Raw genomic sequence first — 20,001 nt, 5'->3', positions numbered from 1 at the left:
AGCCCAGGAGTTGGAGGTTGCTGTGAGCTGTGATGCCATGGCACTCTACCCAGGGGGATAGCTTGAGGCTCCGTCTAAAAAAAACCCGCCACCTCCAGCATATGGGGCCGGTGCCTTACTCCTTTGAGCCATAGGCGCCGTCCCAAGACTTGTCTTTATTAAATAAAAATAATAGGGCGACCATAAATGCCTCAAAGCACTCTCAGGATGGAAAACCTTTTAAAATTTTGAGTTAGCATTTGCTAGTCTAGAAAAATTCTCTTTATTTTCCTGACCAATGGGCAGATAATAGAAATGGAAATGGTGAACAGTCACTCTTGCCTGGGTCTACAAGACCCGCCAAGCTGGGAAGCACTGATCACACTGTCAAAGCCCAATGTCCCTGGGGCACTGAGCTGGCCAGGAATGGGGGCCACAGGGGCTGTGGCTGTGGGGAACTTGGGTTGTGGGTGAAGGGTACAGGCCCCTACCTTGCGCTGGCAGAAGGTGGAGCAGTAGTTAACCTTGTGGCAGCCGGTGCACTCGCTCAGGGCCTCGCGGCCGCAGTTGACACAAGACTGCTGCAAGAAGCACAGAGTATCAGTAAGCAGGAGACAACCCATCCCCAGGCTGCCCAGAAGGCACATCCCCTGCATCTCCCCCACCCACGCTCCCTGCCGGGGTTGGCAAGACCCCATGATTCCAAGGAGCTTCCAGTTGGCCATACAAGTTCACATCCTGAGCCAGGCCACATCCAGGGCCTGCGTTCTGAGCTAGTCTGTGTGGCTTGCAGAAATGACATGACACATGATGCGCTCTCTGCACTTTTTCCTTCACTGACATCAGTCGGGCTTTTCTTTATAATCAGCCAGGGCAGGACCCATAGCTAAATACACAGTTGGTGACAAACTGTCATGGCTAATTAGGGTGCTGGGGAGTGCTCCATGAGAGGGGAATCACCTGGCCCCAGGAGCACCTCAGTGCTGCAGCCACCAGAAAGCCACAGGGACAGCTGTCATGTCGCAGAGGGGTGGCACACAGGGTGAGGATACATCTAACCCCAACCCCAGCTTGGCTCTGCACATGATGTGCAAAGCCCAGCAAACAGCTATTAGGGTTCTGGTCTGAATTTCAGCTTCATTCTTTGCAAAATGCTACCTGTGTGCTGTCATTTCTCACTTGTAAAATATTTACACCCAATGTTCGCTCAGAAAGTACAAGCATGGAGCTGACTGCTGTAGCTCAGTGGTTAGTACTCTGGCCCCGCACACCAGGGGCAGTGAGTTCAAGACTCACCTGGACCTGAGTAACGAAATAAAAAAAAAAGTATGTGCATCAGATAGGATCTCAGTTATCACTATTGTGTTCTCTGCCTGCACTTTAAATGTCAAAACACTTAAAATGACCAAAAAAAAAAAAAAAAAAAAGTCTGTAAGTGCATAGATAAACTCTTCTGGCAGAAAGAAAGCTTCCCAGGTTCCGTCACAGCCTGAGTTGCTTCCCCAACCCCTCACATGCAGAAGACCACAGTGGGCTGGGGTGGCTCTCAGAACAGTAATGTCCATGCTGTGCCCATGGGTGACGTGAGCCCCGACACTGCCCTGGAGGCCACTGTTGGGAGGGGCTCAGGGTGTGTGCCCAGTGTGGAGCTGCATGGGAAGCTGCAGCAGTGCATGGCAGGACAGACAGCTCCAGACTCTCCACTGCAGCAGTGTCGGCCTCTCCAGCCTCTCCAAGTGTACCCTCTGAAGATTCATTTAATTAAAAAAGCGACCTTTTAGGAAGGCTGGACAGAGCTCAGGAATTTGAGTCAAAGACATCAGCATGAACTCAAGCTGCTCTTACACAGGTAAGAAACAGCTCAGACATGTCTCCACATGCGTTCCTGCTGTGAGCTGAGGTCCAGGAGTCTCCAGAACCCAGTAGAAGACCCTGGGCCCTTGGAGAAGTGCAGGTGTGGGGCCTGAGCAGGAAGGGCACAGGGGGAGCAAGAGCATCCTGCACGCAAATGGATCAGAAGGTGCACCAAGGGGAAAGCCTGCTGATGGCACAGTTGGGGCACTGCGGCCGACCGGAGGAGCTCCCTGTGGCCAGACAGACAGCATGAGGGACAAGCAGCAGCACATCTGCGAGCCCATTCTGAGAGATGGGGATGGAGGACACACCTCCCACCAGGATAGTCCCTGCATGGTGCTCAGTCCTGCCATGCAGGACAGCGCTGTGGACTCACTCAGCAGTTAATGTGGCAGAGAGGCATCAAGATGGCCTGTGATGTCATCTGGATGTCAGGGGCCATGGGACATGAGAGGACAGGACGTGCCCCATGCCCTCTTCCCCAAGAGGAAAACACAAGATAAGCCCAAACAGGTGGACATCCAGAGGAGGCTGGCCAGACCCCCTCAGAACTGCAGGGGATGGAGCGAGGCCTAGGACCCCCCACGGCTGAGGGTGCCAGGGAGACACCACATGGAAGCCCCAGCAGGAGGAGGACAAGTGGGCAGAGGGACATACAGGACTAGCCATCAGTTGGGATGCCCACGCCCTGTACACTGTGTGGCCTTGCCGAAGGAAAGCTTCGCAGGGGTGGGCCTAGTGTTAACTCTAAAGCTCCTGTGTAAACCAGGAGTTACCTACAAGTACTATGTTTATTTTTTTGAAACAGGCTTTCACCATCACAAGAGAGGCGTGTACACTGCAGAAGGTTAGGACTGGGAGGATGGCAATAACCTCATTCTGTGCTTTTTAGAAACCTGAGGGGAACTGCAGGCTGCAGACCACACAGATGGCAGGACTATCCTGGTCAGAGGCTGAGTCCCAACACCCAAGCCTGGTGCAGCTTAAACAGCGGAGTGATGGGCAAGGGAGGGGGATGGCACAGCCAGCAGGCAGCCCTGTGTGCCGTGAAGCAGCTCTGAGCACCGGTGAGATGCGGTTCCAGGCCTGCTGTTCTCACTGAGGTGCTCCCGCTGCAGGGAGAACACCAGGAGCCGCCTGCACCAACACGTGTTGAATTCATAGTTACTGGTTTTATATTCTACAAAGCATATATTACAGGTCACTAAAAAGCACCTTCTCCAAAAAGAGCCAACCAAGAACAGTAAGACCCTGAAATCACTTATAAAATGCCCGTTAATTCTTTTAACTATCAAGAAAGAAATTAGTGTGTGTGTGTGTGTGTTTTTGAGACACAGTTTCACTCTGTCATCCTGGGTAGAGTGCCATGGCATCACAGTTCACAGCAACCTCAGACTCTTGGCCTTAATTTTTTTTTTTTTTTTGAGACAGAGCCTCAAGCTATCCCCCTGGGTAGAGTGCTGTGGCATCACAGCTCAAAGCAACCTCCAACTCCTGAGCTCAAGCGAGTCTTCTGCCTCAGCCTCCCAAGTAGCTGGGACTGCAGGCGCCCGCAACGCCTGGCTATGTTTTGGTTGCAGCAGTTGTTGTTTTTTGGTGGACCTGGGCTGGATTTGAACCAGCCACCTTAGGTGTATGTGGCTGGCACCTTAGCCACTTGAGCCACAGGAACCGAGCCTCTTGGCCTTAATTGATTCTCCTGCCTCAGCCTCCCACGTGGATGGGGCTACAGGCGCCCACCACAACGCCCAGCTAGTTTTTCTAGTCTCACTCTTGGTCAGGCTGACCTCAAAGTCCTGAACTCAAGATATTCCCACCTCAGCTTCCCAGAGGGCTGAGATTACAGGCATGAGCCACCACACCTGACAAGAAATACATTAATAATGTATTTGTTATTCTTTCTGCAAATAAACTAAAATGTCTGGGGACGTGTCAGACCCTGACTCCGACCTCAGGCTCCCACTGATGGGCACTGAGCAGGAGAAGCTGTTCTCACCAGCATCTGGAGCCACCCAGAGCACCTTTCTGCCCTCCCCCAACCTGCTGCTGGCCCTGCCTCCCACCAGAATGCCTCCAACGCTTCTGGTCAGTGCACACCCAGCATCCTAGTGTCTGTGCTACAGGCCTGGCTTGTCCCTGATGACTGTGACCAGCCACAGGGCTGGGGTTGTGGCTTCACAGGGCCTAGGAGGGAAGGGGCAGGTCTGCCTCCCAGCACACCTTCCTCCTAAGGGCGGCTCTCGTACTAACACAGATGTGGAGCAGGGTCTAACCACCCCTTAGGGTGCGGGGCACTCTCAACATCATCCTTCCAGGCAGCTGCAGGTGCATTAAGCCGCTGGCATCACGACCTGCACTGCACAGGGACACCCAGCATCACCCAGCCCCAAGGCCCTGGCCACATGTGTGCCTGCATCTGCCATACCCAGGCCCGAGGCTAAAGAGAGGCACCAATGGGATCTCGAATGTCACGCCACCTGGCACTGGGAGGCCACCAGGCCCAGGGCAGCGGTAAAGGTGGGCTGGGGTCGGCAGCACAGCTGTGCTCCCACACACTGCTCTGCCCACTCACCCCTTCGGGGCCAGCGAACAGTGGTGCAGGACCATTGCCCTTGGCAGGGTCTTGTCCAGTCCCTGCCCTCAGGGCCCTGCAGAGGTGGTGAGGCCTACAATGATCTGACTGGTGTGAAGCTGCCTTGAACACAGCAAATGGAAACAGACACCAAGTGGACTTAGCCAGGTCTGTCCTGGTTCTGGTGGTCACTCCCACTCTCGCCCTCTGCTTCTTCTGCGAACATAAAGAGCTCTGGTGCTGCTAACAGAGCCCTTGCCCCTGGCCTTTGGGGAGCACCTGCCTTGGGGTGATCAAAGTTTGCACTCTGTGAGGCCACCAGCTCGGCTTGAGGAGAGGAATGCAGATTAGGCAGGACTATTCTCCTGAGAGGAAGCAACTAAAATAAGAAGAAACCCTCAAAAAATCAAGTTGGCTTATCTGAAAGCCGAACCCAATGCAAGAACATTGTAGATCAGAGGATTAGTCTCTACCAGCCTCTAATAGCCTCTTTCTGAGCCAGGCCAGAGTTTGCTGTTCCTGTGAAACCACCACAGGGATCTCGAGGTAGCTGCAGACAAAATCAGACATACAAATCCACCGAGAACTGAGACGCCTCAATCACATAAAGCTGACATGGGAGGCCGACATGCAGCCAGCAGCTCTCCTGAGAGAATTCCGAAACTCCACTGGCTGCTCCCTCCAGAGGCAGCATTTCCAGGGGATTGGGAGTAGCAGCCCACACCAGACTATTCAACCATCAGCTCCCAAGTATCCCAAGACTGACACCAGCAAACCACTGTGCTCCCTCAGTCACTAGCATGGGATCAAATGCAGCTATGATACAGAATTGGGGTCCACTTGCCACAGGTCTGAGTGGGCCAGTGTGGCTCACATGAACATCAGGTTTGCTGGAGAAAAGGGTAGGCAAAAGCCCTTATCATCAGAACCCCTGCACCTGGATTTCAAGGGGTATCACCTGAGCGAGGAGGCCCCTTGGCATGCTGCTCTTGGTCCCTGCTGCCATCCGGCTTTGGGAGGTGGGGGTGGGAAGTAGTGCTCTGGGGCCATCTGAACCCTGAGGCTCTGGGCACAGACACACAAGGGACACACCAGAGACCCAGCGCTGAGCTTTCTAGTAACCACTCACATGGTAACTCCTAAATTTACATACCCTCCTAAATAAAGTCTGGACTATATTTAACTCTGAAGAAGGAAGTTCAAAAGACCAGAGCAAGGCTGAGGAAGAGCAGAAAGGAACAGGGCCAGGCTGGAGGCAGACAGGCCAGGCAGCGTGGCCAACCCCAACAGGGCCACGGCGGGCAGTCAGCCCAAGGCCCTGTGGCCATTTGGCTGGCTCCACAGGACACTGTGCCCTTGACAGACAGGGCGTGTGCTCTTCTGCCTTGTTTAATCTCTGCAGAGCTAATCACACACACACAGAGACACAGATGTCCATGGTTAAAATTGAAAAACCACCCTTAATGGCTCCACTGGTCTAAGTTTCAGATGAAATGTGAGAACAGGCATCCCAGGCCCTCCCCTGCTATAAGCCCCTGCATTCTCCCAGGGCTCTCTCTGATGCATGTCCCCCATGTGGAAAGGCTCCCCGGCTCTTTCCCCACAGACTCACTCAGCAGGGCCACCCCTACCACCACCAAGCCAAAGCACCACCTGCAAATAACACTGTCCTGGCATGAAGCCCTCTTCCTATGCCCACAGGCTCAGCAAATGAAAACTCACTTTAATCCTAGCTGATGTTTAAACATTAGTATTACAGAAAATCTCTCAACATAACACCACTCAGTACTTTCTATGGACAGAAACGAGGCCGGTAACACCACCCTGCTGCAAGCACCGTGCCCTACATTGCCACCGCCCCCAGCTCCAGTCCTCGCTGGCCTTGAGGGCCTCTGAGTCCCCACCCATAAGATCTCTTGAGGGAGACACTCAAAGAATCCTCAATTCTTGTTTTTTTTTTTTTTTTTTTCTTTGAGACAGAGTCTCACTATGTTACCCTCAGTACAGTGCTGTGGCCATCACAGCTCACAGCAACCTCAAGCAATTCTCTTGCCTCAACCTCCCAAGTAACTGGGACTAAAGGTGCCCACCACAACACCCAGCTGTTTGTAGTTGTCATTGTTGTTTGGCAGGCCTAGACTGGGGTCAGCACCAGTGTATGAGGCTAGTGCCCTAGCCGCTGAGCTATAGGGCACCAAGCCAATGATCCGCAATTCTAATTCAGAGCCATCATCACAGTCACAGAGCCCAGCTGCCTTGTCCCTGCCCAGGTGCTGGGGCCACCATGTCACCACAAAGGTCAAAGTGACATTGGAATGGCCAAACGCATCTGGTACCAAAGGTGGACACTCACGTCTGCTGGTACCTGTGAATACTCGTCAGGCCAGCACAAGGGCTGCTGCAAGCAGGAACTCAGCCCCACCTGAGGCCCTGCTGCACAGAGAACAGCCCCAGCCAAGCAACTGCCCACCACGTCAGGGGGGCCACGCCGCCCAGAGCCCCCCAGCCCACCACATCACGGGGGACATGCCACCCAGAGCCCCCCAAGCCCACCACGTCACAGGGGACATGCTGCACAGAGCCCCCCAGCCCACCACGTCATGGGTGACATGCCGTCTAGAGTGCCCCAGCCCACCACGTCACGGGGGACATTTTGCCCAGAGCCCCCCACGTCATGGGGGACATGTTGCCCAGAGCCCCCCAGCCCTCTACATCATGGGGAACATGTTGCCCAGAGCCCCCCAAGCCCACCACGTCACAGGGGACATGCTGCCCAGAGCCCCCCAGCCCACCACGTCACGGGGGACATGCTGCCCAGAGCCCCCCAGCCCACCACATCACGGGGGGCATGATGCCCCCAGCCCCAAAGGGAGCAGCCTCGCTGATACATAATGGCCACCAGGAAGCAAAGAAACTTCTACTGCAACTAAAGTGGCTCCTTCACACTGCATTGTTCATGAGCATACAGCCTGTTCCTGGTTATGCACAGATACCTGTGAGCCACCAGCAGGCTTTGCAGTTCCTCCCCCAGCTCCTCAGCAACTGTTCTGGGAGGGGCCGGCCTGCAGGGCTCTAACAGAGGAGACTGTGGAAAGGGCTGTGGTCCTGCCTGTGAGCACAGCTTCCTGAGCTATGAGCTTGTTAAGATATCTTGAGAAAACAGAAAAAATAAAAAACTCCTGCCACTGCCTTAGATAAGGAGAGCTTAAATAAGTCCTAGACAGTCAACTAATACACACCATCTAGTACATCAGCACATCGTGGCGGGTGCCTGAGGTCCCACTCGGGAGGCTGAGGTGGGAGGACTGCTTGCGCCCAGAGTTCGAGGCTGCAGTGATCACACCTCTGTATGGGTGACAGAGCAAGACCTTGTCTCTAAATAAAACAAATTAAAAAACCATGAAATGTTTATAGAGGCTCAATTCACAACTGAAAAGATGTGGAGACCCCCCCCAAGTGTCCATCAACTCATGAATGGATTAATAAACCGTGGTATATGTACAACACAGAGTATCATTCAGCCATAAAGAAAGATGGAAACTTTACCTCTTTTCCATTTACCTGTAAGGATTTGGAAAACACCCTCCTAAATAAAGTATCACAAGAACAGAACAGCAAGTATGCAGAGCACTCAATACTAATACGAAACTAGAAGATGAACAACCACACGCCCACAGGAAAGAAAAACACATTTAAAAGCAAGAAGGGTGCAGGGGACAAGGGAGTGTGGCAAATTCTCACCTATCAGGCACAGCATAGGGTACAGGGCACACCTCCTAAGTGAAGGGCTCAATGCAACTTGGACTTTATGTACGAATGCAAACAATGTCACCTAAGCATATATGTTCTTATTGTAAAATAAAGAAAAAGAAAAAAATCAATTTCCCTCTATATCCAACTAAGCTTAGAATTTGGAATTTATTTTTTCTACAAATCATAAGACTTTACTTTTAGGCCACCAGAAAAAAAAAAAAGACAGAAAATGAAACTCAGCTGGGTACAGTGGCTCAGGCCTGTAATCCTAGCACTCTGGGAGGCCAAGGTGGGAGGATCCCTTAAGCTCAGGAGTTTGAGACAAGCCTGACCAAGAGTGAGACCCTTTCTCTACCAAAAATGGAAAAATTAGCTGGCTATCATGGTACACACCTATAGTCCCAGCTACTTGGGAGGCTGAGGCAAGAGGATTGCTTTAGCCCAAGAGTTTGAGGTTGCTGTGAGCTGTGACACCACAGCACTCTACCAAGGGTGATAGAGAGACCATGACTCAAAAATAAATAAATAAATAACCACACACACAGACAGTGAAGCTCAGAGTGTCTAGGCCACACTGCAGTAGGTCTGCCCCACACACGATGCTGAGGTGAGGAAAGCTGTAAGCTCAGATGCTCAATAAAGGCACAAGAGAACAATGTCTCCTACACGCCACTCAAGAGAAGGGGAAGGCCAATGTGAAACTGTCCTGGCATTTCCAAAGCTCAGCATGCTGAATGTGCTGTGATTTCAGAGGAGATGGGGCAGATCCTTTCTAACTAAAAGGCTTAGCATTCTTCTGCCAGACAGGGGATTTTATAGTTATTGGGATTTTATACATTTCTTTCTTAGAAATACATAAAATTATAAATAAACACAAAGCCCAGCCTTCAGAAGTGGGGAACTTGGCCAACCCAGCAGCATTTGGCTGACCTTATGGACCCAGGTGCCAGCACCCTGTACCTTACAAGGACAAGAGGCTGCCTGGTGACTATATGGGAAATGGAATCAGGAGGGCCTCTTTGCTGAGGGCCCCTGTCCAGAAGGCCTGGGTGGCTACATCTGCAGTCGTCTCAGCTGCGGCTGGCAAAGCAGCTGGAAATTGAGGAAAGAATCCTAACAAGGAGAAGGCCACACAACAAGAACCCCCCATGGTACAGAAACTCTCAAGTCCTTGTCTGACTCCTACTGTATACGTGCTATGAGGAAAAGAGCCCTGGGAGCCCAGCAGGGAGCAGCCGCTGAAAACCAGAGGACACAGCAGCTGCCCACTGCCAGGGAGAGTCCGGAATTTGAATCTTAACAAGTCAGCACCCAAGGCTTCTGACAAAGCCAGGAGAACCACACCTTCCCAGCACCAACACTAAGGACGTCAGATCTGCTCTAACAAAGGATGAAGGCTGAACCTCTCTAGACAGTCAGCCAGGATCTGACCGCCTGCCACAACAAGTCAGCACTTTTTAAAGAAGGTAACTGAACCCAGCAGACATTGTGAAGAGAGCACGACAGGACTATGGTGAAGAAAAACAGCAGACAGAAGAAGCAGGTGCTGAGATAATCCAGACGCTGGAGTCAGCTGAGAGTTTACAGAAGTGCTTAGAAATGTCTAGTCAACTCAGAGATGATCATGGAGGGTGAACAGCTGAGCAGTGTGAGCAGAGAGTAGGGACTATACAAGATCACAGCGCAGTGTTCCATTCATTGCCTCTCCACAGTAGAAGCACCCTGCAGTATACACTGAGATAATAAAATTCCTTCAAGCACAGCTCTGTCCAAACTGGCCCAGGACGTGGCCACTCCACTGCCCTGCAGGCTTCTCAGCATTGAGCCCAGATCCCTGCACGCTCTGAAGTCCCCGTGTAGTGCCCAGCTCCCTGGGCATGCCGCATCCCTAACTTCCAATTGCCTGCCCCAGGGACACTCCAGAGGGCTGCCTTACTTGACGGAAGCTCCAGACCACCTCAGACCTGATCAAACCAGTAAATGTTTCTGATACCCTGTGGGCTAAACCAAAACTCCAAAAAGGTCTAAATCCAAGCTTTGGAGACAGGCCCTTCCCAATTTGTTCTTCCCTGGGCACGTTCTCTCAGAATTAGGGGCCATAATTTCCTTATGTCTTATAGTTACTCTCTTGTCATAGTTAATAATTCTTTATATTAAACTCCTGTTTCTTTTTTTTGAGACAGAGCCTCAAGCTGTCCCCCTGTGTAGAGTGCCATAGCATCACAGCTCACAGCAACTTCCAATTCCTGGGCTCAAGTGAGTCTCCTGACTCAGCCTCCCAAGTACCTGGGACCACAGGCGCCCGCCACAACGCCCAGCTATTTTTTTTTTTTGGTTGTAGCCATCATTGTTGTTTGGCGGGCCCGGGCTGGAGTCAAACCTTCCACCTTAGGTGTATGTGGCTGGCACCTTAGCCACTTGAGCCACAGGCACCAAGCCTAAACTCCTATTTCAACTATTGTTCCTATCTTCTGCTTGGACTTAGACAAATGATATAAGAACCAAATGGAAATGTGAAATCTAAAATTCACAATCTTGGCTGGGCATGGTGGTTCACACTTATAATCCCAGCACTCTGGGGGGCCGAGGTGGGTGGGTTGCCTTGAGCTCAGGAGATCGAGACCAGCCTGAGCAAGAGTGAGACCCTGTCTCTAATAACAGCTGGGCATTGTAGCAGGTACCTGTAGTTCTGCTATTCAGGAGGCTGAGGGAAGAGGAGTGCTTGAGCCCAAGAGTTTGAGGTTGCTGTGAGCTATCACATGATGGCACTCTATCCAGGGTAATAAAAGTGACTCTGTCTCAAAAAAATAAATAAATAAAAATAAAATTTGGCTCGGCACCTGTGGCTCAAGCAGCTAAGGCAGCAGCCTCAGACACTGCAGCTGGGAGGTTCGAATCCAGCCCAGGCCCACCAAACAATAATGACGGCTGCAACCAAAAAATAGCCAGGCATTGTGGCGGGCGCCTATAGTCCCAGCTACTTGGGAGGTGGAGGCAAGAGAATCACTTAAGCCCAGGAATTGGACGTTGCTGTGAGCTGTGATGCCATGGCACTCTACCCAGGGTGACAGCTTGAGGCTCAGTCTCAAAGAGAAAAAAAAAAGATTCAAAATCTAGAAAGTACAATAACTAAAATGAAAAATTTGCTAGATGAGCTGAGTGGTATTTTGTTGACAGCAAAAGCAAGGGCCTGTGAGCCTGGACTCTGAGCAGTGTAAACCAGCCAGAGTGAAAGCAGAAAGAGAACAAACCAGGTAAGAAGAGGCCAGGGTCTCACCACAAGAAAATACCCAGCAACCAACACACACAGACAGAAGCAGAGACAAGACAGAGCACAGGAAGTCTACCAAACACCTTCCACCCTGAGTGAAAGGCACCTGGAAGACCCAAGAAGCTCCGCTGCATTTACCCAACTTTTACTTCCCGTGACCTGGCGCTCTGGCATCTAGACCTGGCTGACCTTGGAGGGACAGCCCCTCCTAGCACTGGCCAATCCCTCGGGACAGTGACCTGCTGCCTCCACGCCCACCTTTTAGCTGTAAGGCCCCGATCCAGAGCTCATACACCACTACCTCCTGTGCTGGGCTCACACTCTGGGCCAGGGTCCACCTGCCCTAATTGCTCCATAAACAACAGACAGGGAGCAGTGCCTATGCCCCAGTGCCTCCAGAAATGACCCACACTAGCCAATCCTGAGCCCGCTCACTCTGCCTCTCCCATGCTCTCCCATGGAGACAACACAGGCTCCTGCCTGCAGCCCCCGTCTCCTGAGCAGCCCTGGCAGCCCTGGCGCTCCCCATGGGCCGCATGCTGTGCCACGCCTCCTGTTTCCAGGGATCTGCAGGTATAAGACTGCTGTGTCTCATGTCTTACCACCCTTGGGTAAGAGAAGTCCTGGGTATACTTAGAACATCAGCTAACCCCAGAAAGATTAAATGTGAAAAAAGCATACTTAGGTATATCATAAGTAAACTCAAAGTCAAAGAAAAATTCTTGACAGCAGGCAGATACATGGTACACAGAGATGAACAGCACAGGCGCTGGCTGAGCTCTCCCCCAGAAACCACAGTAAGTGGAAGGCACTGGAACAAATTCTGGGTTATCGCCAAAACATGTTCTTCAAAACAAAGGCCGGGTACCGTGGCTCCTACCTGTAATCCTGGCACTCTGGGAAGCCGAGGCAAATGGATGGCCTAAGGTCAGGAGTACAAGACCAGCCTGAGCAAGAGTGAAATCCTGTCTCTACTAAAAAATAGAAAAACTAGCTAGGTGTGGTGGTACACTCCCTATAGTTCCCTATACTTGGGAGGCTAAGGAAGAGGACTGGCTCAAGCCCCAGGGTTTGAGGTTGCTGTGAGCTATGACGTATGCCACAGCATTCTACTGAGGGCGACAAAGTGACACAAAGAAAGAGAGAAAGACAGAGAGATGAAATAGAGACATTTACAGATAAACAAAAGCTGAGAGAGTCTGTGGCCAGCAGACCTGTACCACAAGAAAGCTGAGGGAACTCCTAGAGCTGAGAAAAGCTGAGGGAACTCCCGGATCTGAGCGACAATGTTAACCTCTCTGGCCTAAAGACATCATGGGATCTGAGCAGCACTGTTGACCTCTCTGACCTAACCACATCATGGTCTTTGAGTAGCACTGCTGACCTAACCTAATGACATCATGGGATTTGAGCAACACTGTTGACCTCTCTGACCTAACAACATCATGGGATCTCAGCGGCACTGCTGACCTGACCTAATGACATCATGGGATCTGAGCACAACAGTTAACTTCTCTGACCTAATGACATCATGGGAATCTGAGAGGCACTGTTGACCTCTGACCTAATGACATCATAGGATCTGAGGGGCACTATTGACCTCTGACCTAATGACATCATAGGATCTGAGGGGCACTACTGACCTCTGACCTAATGACATCATGGGATCTGAGCGGCACTGTTAACCTCTAAGCTAATGACATAAGGGATCTGAGTGGCACTGCTGACCTCTCCGGCCTAATGACATCATGGGATCTGAGCGGCACTGTTAACCTCTAACCTAATGACATAATGAGATCTGAGTGGCACTGTTGATCTCTCTGACCTAACAACATCATGGAATCTGAGCACCACTGTTAACCTCTCTGACCTAATGACATCATGGGATCTGAGCAGCACTGTTAACCTCTCTGGCCTAATAACATTGTGGGATCTGAGCGGCACTGCTGACCTCTCTGACCTAATAACATCATGGGATCTGAGCTCTGAGTGGCACTGCTGACCTCTCCGGCCTAATGACATCATGGATGCTCTAACGGCTGAGGCAGCCCTCTCTGTGAGGCTGGTGCAAGTAGCACCCACTGAGACAGTCACGTACTGGACATAAAGCAATTCTGAATCAATCACAAACAAGTGAAATCTGGTAAGAGTATACCCTCTAACCACAGTGGAACTAAATTAGAAATCAATTATAGGCTCGGCACCTGTGGCTCAAGTGGCTAAGGCGCCAGCCACATACACCTAATGTGGCGGGTTCAAATCCAGCCCGGACCCGCCAAACAACAATAATGGCTGCAACCAAAAAATAGCCGGGCGTTGTGGCGGGCGCCTGTGGTCCCAGCTACTTGGGAGGCTGAGGCAGGAGACTTGCTTGAGCCCAGGAGTTGGAGGTTGCTATGAGCAGTGAAGCCACAGCACTCTACCCAGGGACTCAGCTTGAGGCTCTGTCTCAAAAAAAAAAAAAAAAAAAAAAAAAGAAATCAATTATAGAAGAAAATCTTGAGAGTCCTCAAATGTTTGAAAATTAAACATACTTTTATTTATTTATTTTTTTTGAGACAGAGTCTCACTATGTTGCCCTCAGTAGAGTGCTATGGCATCACAGCTTATAGCAACCTCAAACTCTTGGACTTAAGTGATTCTCTTGCCTCAGCCTCCCAAGTAGCTGGGACTACAGGCAACCACCATAACACCTGGCAATTTTTTTGCTGCAGTTGGCCTGGGCCAGATTCAAACCCGCCACTCTTGGTGTATGTGGCTGACATCATAACCACTATGCTACGGGCACTGAGCCTAAACACACTTCTAAATAACCCAGCTCAAAGTACAAAAGTAGACCTATCTTTAAACCATCAGTTGTTTTTCAGCAAACTCCCAAAGCCACTCAAAATGGGGAAAGTCTTTATATAAATATTGCTGGAACAACTAGAAGAAAATAAACCCAGAATCTCAAAATGTTATGTTGAGCCAAAGAAGACACACAGGTACATATGTCGTACATGTAATGCTACCTGCATGAAGTCCCACAACAGTGGACTGATCGCTGATGACAGAGGTCAGCACAGTGGTTTTTCTCTGGGGCGAGGACTGACAGGGGACACAGGGGAGTTCTGGAGGGACGATGTCCTCAGATGTGACTGGACGTGAACTCACCATTCACTGGGCATCTCACTTACATTTTACTTCAACAAAGAAAAAAAAGACCCAGCTGGCCACAGTGGCTTACACCTATAATCCCAGAGCTCTGGGAGGCCAAGGTGGGTCGATTACGTGAGCTCAGGAGTTCAAGATCAGCTTAAGCAAGAGCAAGACACTGTCTCTACTAAAAATATAAAAACTAGCTAGACATTGTGGCAGCCACCTGTAGTCACAGCTACTTGGGAGGCTGAGGGAGGAGGATGGCTTGAACCCAGGAGTGTGAGGTTGCTATGAGCTATGACACCACTGCACTCTACCCAGGGCGACAGAGTCAGACTGACTCAAAAAAAAAAAATAAAAAAATAAAAAAAAAACTAGACACACTGTACAGGACTACATTTTTTTTTTTTTTTGCCCTTAACCCTTCTTGTCTTCCATAAATTTCTGCATAAGTATGTATTAATTTGCAAAATACTTTGTTAAAAAGTATTTTTAAATTATCTTCTGTCTTTAGGTATAGAAACATTTTTCTTCTTTGGAAACAAATTAATCACATATTGAGAAATCATTTAGAAAATTAAAGGTGAGCTAGGCTAATGCCACAGCACTCTAGCCTGGGCAGCAGGGTGAGACTCTGTCTCAAAATAAAAAAAGAATGCAAAGGAGGTGAGGAACAGAGGAAGAACAGCAGAACCCCAGTCTCTTCAGTGTGGGATATGGTTCATCGGCCCAGGAGTCTGGGGCTGCCACCATGGCACTACTCCTGGCCAAGCCCCAGAGAATAGCGCTGGCATCCTTGGAGGACAGAGACCTGAACTGGCAAAGGCAAAGGAACCAAGGACTTTCTTCCTTTCTTTTCTTTTTTTTTTTTTTTAGACAGAGTTTTATTTTGTCACCCTCGGTAGAGTAATGTGGTGTAAGAGCTCACAGCAACCTCAAACTCTTGGCCTCAAACAATTCTCTTGACTCAACCTTCTGAGTAGTTGGGACTATAGGCACCTGCCACAGTGCCCACCTATTTTCTTTTTTTAGAGACAGGATCTCACATTTGCTCAGGCTGGTCTTGAACTTGTAAGTCTAGGCAATCTACCCGTCTTTGTCTCCCAAAGTGCTACGATTACAGGCATGAGCTGCTGCGCCTGGCCAGGACTTTCAAAGCAAGAGAACAACCAGAAAAGAAAAGAGCTGTGTTCATAGCTGGGCTGAGCCCAGGCTGTCTCCTCTGTCAGAGGAGGCTGCAGACCTGTCCTCTCTGAAACCCGAGTGGACGAGCTACGTGTCCCCCTCTGTCAAGGGGCAAAGGGCAGATCGGGACTGACATGCAGCCTTATTTCAAAGAAGAAATCTTCCGGGAAGAAAAGAAAAAGTTGTATGGGCCACAAAGGCAGAAGATGATGTTTATAGGATCTATCCATCTGGGGGTATAGAATGACTTCTTCCAAGCCTGGAATGAGGCTGCTCTGGAAACCCAAAGGTGATGGCTTCATCTTCAGGGGAGTTTCTGTGGTGGGATCGGGAAAACAAGGTATTCTTCCCACGCACCAAGAAAAATAATTTGGAGACAAGGTAAACCCACTTTCTCCTCCGGAAGCTGCTAGGACCTCAGAGAAAAGTAACTGAGTGAAACTGCCTAATGCAGGCTGAGTCGGGGCCCTCGCCAGTGTCCTGGCAGGTGAAGGGTCTGCTGCGTCCCTGAGAAGTCAGAGGCCTGCTCACACTGTGCTTCTAGTGTGGACAGTTAACTTATTTAATACCGTTTGCTGTTTATGCCCAATAAGGCAAAATAGCCCTCAAAGAATGCTGGCAATAATATAAGAACTGGTAAGGGTTGTTTTAGCTAAAACCTAGAAAATATGAGGTTTAAAACTGACTGCTGCACCTCACAAATGTATGTGGTATTTGCTGTTAGTTGAAATGATTTTTATTTTCCTATCTTCAAAAATCCTAGAAAAGTTGACTGGGAAATTAGAGAATATAAGGTTTTTGACTTTTAGGGCTTCTATTTATAACATGTAACGTCAAAGTAATATTTATATGAAGGAATTAATATGCTCTAGGTTAGTTTGATAAAGATGAATTATGAGGTGAGAAATAAAGAAAATCAAGAATCCGAAAAGTTCTTCTTTCCAGTGGTCTATAAAAAGTAGAAAAGCAGCACTGTGGCAGACACCCTTAGTCCCAGCTACTTGGAAGGCTAAGGCAAGAGAATCACTTCAGCCCAACAGTTGGAGGTTGCTGTGAGCTGTGATGCCACAGCACTCTACTGAGGGTGACAAAGTGAGACTCTGTCTCAAAAAAAAAGTAGAAGGACAGCGCCTGTGGCTCAGTGAGTAGGGCGCCAGACTCATATACTGAGGGTGGTGGGTTCGGCCCCGGCCCCGGCCCTGGCCAACGGCAATGAAAAATAGCCGGGCATGTGGCTGATGCCTGTAGTCCCAGCTACTTAGGAGGCTGAGGCAAGAGAATCACCTAAGCCCAAGAGCTTAAGGTTGCTGTGAGCTGTGATGATGCTATGGCACTCTACCAAGGGCAATAAACTGAAACTCTGTCTCTAAAAAAAAAAAAAGTAGAAAAGAATATGGAAAAGAAAGTTTCCTATAGATCTGGTGGGAGAAAAATCAATTTGACTTTTGTTTATAAACCATAAGCTACATTTACCAACCGAGAAAAGCAGCTATTAAGAAATACATTCCTATCCTTTTTGTATTTTGTAGGGACAGAGTCTCAATATTGTCCAGGTTAGTCAGTCTCAAACTTCTGGTTGCAAGGGCCCACCTGCCTCAGCCTCCCAAAGCGCTAGGACTGCAGGCACAGTGCCCAGCCTTCTCTCTAGCATCTGAGCCCCTGGAGGACCTGCGGTCACCTTCTGCCTCACACCCAGGGTGAGTGGTTCTCGCCCTGCTGCAGTTAAGCTATGAAGAGATGCTGAATGGCCCCCACCTCTCTCCAAGTGATTTCAACTCTACTAATTTATCTTTGGAATATTAATGGCGGCCCCACCTGAGCCCCTCGTCAGCCCTGAGTAATCTGAAGGCCTCATGCAGAGAAGCCAAAGATGCACCAGTGACTTTTGCTGGTGCTGTAACAGGAGGACACTGAGGGCAACCCACCCACAAGCTGCTCCATGATGCCCATGCCAGGCAAGGGCCCCACCCTCTGTAGAATGTGCCAGGAAACAAGAGCACAGCACCCAGGACAGTCCCAGTGGTGCCTTGTGACGGCAGGCAGAAAGAGCTCAGCCCCAGCAAGGGGCGAGCATGCACCCTGCCAGCACCTACACAGATGCGCCAAGTGGCCCTTCTCCAAACTCACAAAACTCAAGGCCATTTCACTCCATGGGGATGACCTGGGGTGTGAGCAATGTCACACAAGGTGAGCATTCAAACATCACCACTGGTATGTGTAATAGTAGCTTCCCTTTTGATATAAACTGATCTTATTTCTAGAAACCAAATAGCTGTCACTCTGCTGTAAGAAAGACTTCATGAGTAAATGATTCTGGGCAGCACAGTGGGTGTCCTGAGCCAAGCAGCGCTACATCACGGCCTGAGGGCTGCAGAGCATAGTTGGGCTTGGCCAGGCACTGGTCCCCGTGCATGTGTGACTGTTACCTCTTTGCGTTCTGCGTCCGCCTGCATTTTGGCTTGGGTCACAGCGGCCTCTCGGTAGGAGCTGGCCTGCTTGGCCTGTTCAAACAGTGTCTTCAGCTGCTGCGCTGTGCTGAGCAAAGAGTTGACCATCTCTTCCAGGTACAGCCAGCTCCGCTGCTCGGACATCTCCAGCCCATTGACTACTGTGGGGGACGCAGCTTTGGTGGGGGTGGGGGGCGGGATGGCCAGGGCGGGCAGGGACGTCAGCACTAGAACATTTGGAGAGCAAAACAACAGGAAATAAGAACACTGCCTAACTTCCAAACAGCCTCCACTAAAACTCCCACCAGATGTGGAGGGGTGTGAGGAGTGCTCCAGGCACACTGCCCTGCCCAGCCCCACCCTGTACATTCCTAATGCCATCACCCAAATCTCCTGCTAAGGTCAGACCCAATACCACACAGGCTGAGCTGAACATTGCTGGGTGCAGGGGGTGGCTGAGAAACATTTATGGAATCATCTGTGAAGACGATGAGGGGGCGAGGGACATGACCCACATTAACTTCCACCAACAACAAAGCAGACGGAAGAACTAGTCTCCCGGGCTCCTGTCTGCTCACCCAGAGTGTCTCTGGATGTCAGCACTCACACAGGGAATTGAGTAAGGACAATGAGAGCTGTGCTTCTCACAGTTTGAGAAAAGAGTTACACGGTGGGAAAGAAAGGAACTAGAACAAACCCGGATTTGGGACAGGAACATGATGGTGCAAACTCAAGGCTTTCAAGACAAACAGATTTAGAACATGTGTGCACATGTGCATGAATGCCCATGTTCCCTACCTCTGGCCACTGAGGAGGCCTGGGGCAGCAAGCCCACTGCCTGCCCAGAGATGAGCTGTTGGTATAAAGCTCCAAAGCTCTAGCCCTCCAGGGGGTAAAAAAAGCCCTGATGTGTTGCATGGGCTGTGTCACGGTGCAAACAGCCCGCTATGCCCTCTAAGTGAGAGACCTAGTCAGCATAAGAGCTGGTGACCAGTGGCTCCAGGCCACAGTGGCCAGGCCCAGGAGCACCACCCACCACTAAAGGGTCAGACTCCCGGGGGCCAGAAAACCAAGATGAGTCCCAAACATGTGGCCATGCCCGACAGTCAGGAATGGGCCCTCCTGGGCAGGGTCCACAGCAATGGGGGCATAAATGACCCACCAGCCAGAGCAAGAAGCTGCATCCACTCAGGAAGCAGCGGCAAGTGTTGTAAGGGCACATGGCCATCTACCCCCACAGGTGTGCACTGACCACAGAGAAGGGTAGCCCCACATGGCACAGAGGTCCACACTGTCTTTACAGAGGGGACAGAGGAACTCAGGTGTCACAGAGCCTGGGCAAGTCACACACCCACGTCTCATCTCAGCGAACAGCACAACCAAGGTGTGGGACATGCTACAACCAACTCTCCAGAGAGCATCAAAGCGTCAGGGCACAAAGCCAGGCCTGCAGCAGGCTGGAGAGAAGGTGGCCAGACCACTCTAAACAGCGGGCCCCAGAGGGGAGGAAGGCACCTGCATTTGTTCCCTGATTTTGATATTCCTTTGTTTTCAGGAAAAACACTGAAGAGTTCCAAGTAACTGATGTAACAACTTACTCTCAAATAGCTCAGGGTGTTGAAAAAGTTTCTTACACTGTATTTTTCTTCAATTTTCTTTTTATTGAGACAGGGTCTCACCCTATGCCCTGGCACCCTGTGCCGTGGTGTCACAGTTCACAACCTCACACTCCTGGGCTCAAGTGATCCTCCTACCTCAGCCTCCCGAGTAGCTGGGACTACAGGCGCCTGCCACAATGCCTG

General features: G+C 50.5%; 1 protein-coding gene across 3 annotated transcripts in view; it reads right to left on the bottom strand.

Annotated features, from left to right (window-relative positions):
- DEAF1 (DEAF1, transcription factor) overlaps positions 1-20,001 on the bottom strand; it is a 52,764-nt gene that overhangs the window by 13,265 nt on the left and 19,498 nt on the right. For 2 of the 3 annotated variants that reach the window (XM_023508573.1, XM_023508571.1), the window contains exons 10-11: positions 18,179-18,426; positions 471-560 (exon numbers count right to left, since the gene is read on the bottom strand). In XM_023508573.1, coding sequence (XP_023364341.1) covers positions 471-560; positions 18,179-18,426 — 338 coding nt within the window. The remainder of the gene's footprint in view (positions 1-470; positions 561-18,178; positions 18,427-20,001) is intronic. The other variant, XM_023508572.1, reaches the window with a different exon arrangement.

This window comes from Otolemur garnettii, unplaced genomic scaffold (genome assembly GCF_000181295.1).
Source record: "Otolemur garnettii isolate 467f Iridium unplaced genomic scaffold, OtoGar3 scaffold00260, whole genome shotgun sequence".
In the NCBI taxonomy this organism is placed as follows: domain Eukaryota; kingdom Metazoa; phylum Chordata; class Mammalia; order Primates; family Galagidae; genus Otolemur; species Otolemur garnettii.
The sequence above is the reverse complement of the archived record's forward strand: the minus strand, read 5'-3'. Positions and strand labels throughout refer to the sequence as shown.